The 2,749-nt window shown below is 36.6% G+C and overlaps 1 protein-coding gene across 1 annotated transcript; it reads right to left on the reverse strand.

The window, feature by feature from the left end:
• Positions 1-822: 822 nt before the first annotated feature.
• On the reverse strand, positions 823-2,749 carry LOC114743135 (11-oxo-beta-amyrin 30-oxidase-like). Its single transcript, XM_028931326.1, has 5 exons — positions 2,503-2,749; positions 2,174-2,394; positions 1,816-2,069; positions 1,338-1,701; positions 823-1,257 (listed from the first exon to the last, which is right to left on the reverse strand). Exons 1-5 carry the CDS (start codon positions 2,747-2,749, stop codon positions 823-825), a joined length of 1,521 nt encoding a protein of 506 aa, XP_028787159.1.

The raw sequence follows: 2,749 nt of genomic DNA on the forward strand, positions 1-2,749 counted from the left end.
TACGTTGCCACCATCCACCAAAATTCTTCACAAAGAAAGTGTACAAATTAGCATCAAATTTGAAGATGATGTTTCCATAATAACCTCTACATGTGTAATGCTTGTACTTTGTTCATAAGATTATCTTATTCAAATATAAATTATTGCGAAGTGGGATTATATTTATATTAACTCCGAAGTCTAGTTAAACTCTATAGGAGTCTAATATAATATATGAGAAAGGGCTTGGATTTAAGTGGAGCTGACCAAACTGATGATGAGTTTGATAAAATAAGAATAGTTTCCTTATAAATCTTCAATTGGGCTGAATATCTTGCAACAGCGCCAACTATATGATTCCTTTCCTCTTTAATGGCAATCATACTTTTTGGGGATTTTGCAGTTTGGATCTAAAAGGTCGAGAAATATAAATATTCTAATTTTATGATTTTATATATATATTCTTCATTCAATTAGAAATATAGCAACTGAAAATCATTAGATTGAAGGGCATTTGCGGGAAAAAATTTCAAGATATGACAAATTTAAAAATATAACCACTTTTTTTTAATTCTGGTGAGATAATTATTCAATCTTTATATTCAAGATTATTGTGGCCGTCTGGGAATGCATATGTAATGAAAGAGCTAACACTTTAAAATACAAATTTATTAATTATTTTTAGTGCATATGCAAAAATTTCTTACTTTAAAACATGTATTAATACTTCAAAATTTCTTACATATCTATTATTTGTGGTAAACTGAAAAAGAAAAAAGCACTCATTATGGGCTTCCCCCTCCTCTCTTTATTTAATATATTGACTCACACGAAATTAAAAATTTATGATTCGAGTTTGTGTAGAATGACATGAATCCCATGCTTTGGCCTCATAGCCATGGCAAGGGAAGGAGCATGAGAATATGAGGGAGAAAGCTCAAACCAAAAGCGCTGCAGAATCAAAGAGAGAGCCGTCTTAACTTCAAACAAGGCAAAGTTTTGTCCAATGCAAATTCGAGGGCCCCATCCAAACGGGAAAAATGCAACGGAATTCCCTTTCCCTGCCTTCGAGATTCCTTCACGAAACCTCTCTGGTTTAAATTCCTTGGCATCACTCCCCCACGTCTCTTGGTCATGATTAAGCATCAGTAGTGGTATGTAAATTTGAACTCCAGCAGGTACATATAAGTTCCCAAGTTTCATGTCTTTCTCAGCTAATTTGTCTGTATATGTTGCTGGTGGATATAACCTCAAAACCTCGTATAAGATCATGTTCACCTGTAACCAAAAAAATCAGTTTATTTGTAGCAAAATCAGTTTAAACAACAGTTAAACAAACTAGAGATATGATACTTAACAATCGTGAGGCGACTTAGCCCATCAAAATCTGGTGTTTGTTTGCCAAAAACTTGCAGAACTTCGTCCCTTGCACGTGTTTGCCAATCAAGGTGTCTACTCAACAGCATTATAGTCCAAACAAGGAAAGTGGAAGTTGTTTCTTGGCCTGCAAAGTAGAACAACTTGCATTCCTCGATCAAATCCATCATACTCAATTCAGTAGTGCCTTTGAGATTGGATTCTATGAGTCTTCCCAATATGTCATTCTTTGTGGCTTCACCAGCTTTGAGGGCTTTCTCCTTCTTCTGGATAATACCCTTCAGTGATTCATTCACAGTTCTATCAATTCCCTCCATCCTTCTTTTGTCCTTGGCGTGTACGAACCTGCAAAGTCACTTAACAAGCAGTTATTAATTTTACTGAGCTGCGTCATTAAGAGTTTTATCACATTAATTAATGGCCAAGTTTAGATTCCAAGAATGAATTAATGTTAATTACCTCCAAAACGGAAGGTAATATCTGTGTTGGTGATACGAGACAAGTTGAGTTTGTTCTGTTATAAGATCGAATATTTGTCTGCCTTCTTCGTAGCTACTTCCAACTGCCGCTTTCGAAATCACATCACGTGACATGTTTGAAAACCAAGGCCATACATCCACTTCTTCACTTGTTCCATCATCTGATAAAGACACCATCTTTTCCCATTCTCTTATCATGCCGTTGTAGCTCTGGGCAAATGTTGGAATCAAAGCCTGTGGCCAATAAAGGAAGAATATAATGTTATATCCCTCGAAACATTATATGGATATAATAATTCTATGAAATAATTTCAAATGGAGAAAATAGTCAAGAAAACCTTGAGTTTATCCAGACTGAAGGCTGGATTGATCATCTTTCTTCGGAGTTTGGCCCACTGGTCACCCTCGTATGTTACTAGTCCAGGGGATAAATAATACATAAGAGGATTCATGTGACCTCTTGTGAATTCATGGTACTTGTTGAACACCTCCTTTATTTGCTCTGGATTCGTAAGGATCAAACTTGGTGTCGGTCCATACCACATAAATGAATTCTTCCCTGCACAGAGACGTTCTATATCAGTAATAAGTAAAATTTTTAATTATCAGGACTTTTCTACATATATATATATTAGTTACAACACAGAGAGGGAGACAGAGGGCAGACCATATTTGGTGACTGTGTGGTGAACAAAGGGAGAGATACGAGGAACAAGATCATGAGGATGAGGATGTAGGGGCATGGATTTGGCTTGTTCTTGCATGTTAACCATTTTGGCTAAGTCGCCAACCCAGAATCTGTAAGGATTGGCTTGGAGGCCTTGATCTCTGAGCAGCTTCTCTAACCTCTTAGGGTTTAGCCACAGCCACTTCACCATCTTCCACACCCATCTCACTACCATTATCACTACCAT

Source organism: Neltuma alba, unplaced genomic scaffold, assembly GCF_004799145.2.
Source record: "Neltuma alba isolate B1F8T4 unplaced genomic scaffold, ASM479914v2 tig00003950_pilon, whole genome shotgun sequence".
Classification (NCBI taxonomy): domain Eukaryota; kingdom Viridiplantae; phylum Streptophyta; class Magnoliopsida; order Fabales; family Fabaceae; genus Neltuma; species Neltuma alba.

Bases quoted from the DNA above. Each gene is read 5' to 3' on its own strand.
- LOC114743135 (XM_028931326.1), bottom strand. From the start codon at position 2,749: ATGGTAGTGATAATGGTAGTGAGATGGGTGTGGAAGATGGTGAAGTGG. The intron at 2,395-2,502 runs GTCTGCCCTCTG...GTCTCTGTGCAG, and splicing joins CCACACAGTCACCAAATATG to GGAAGAATTCATTTATGTGG. The intron at 1,258-1,337 runs GTTAAGTATCAT...TTTTGGTTACAG, and splicing joins GGCTAAGTCGCCTCACGATT to GTGAACATGATCTTATACGA.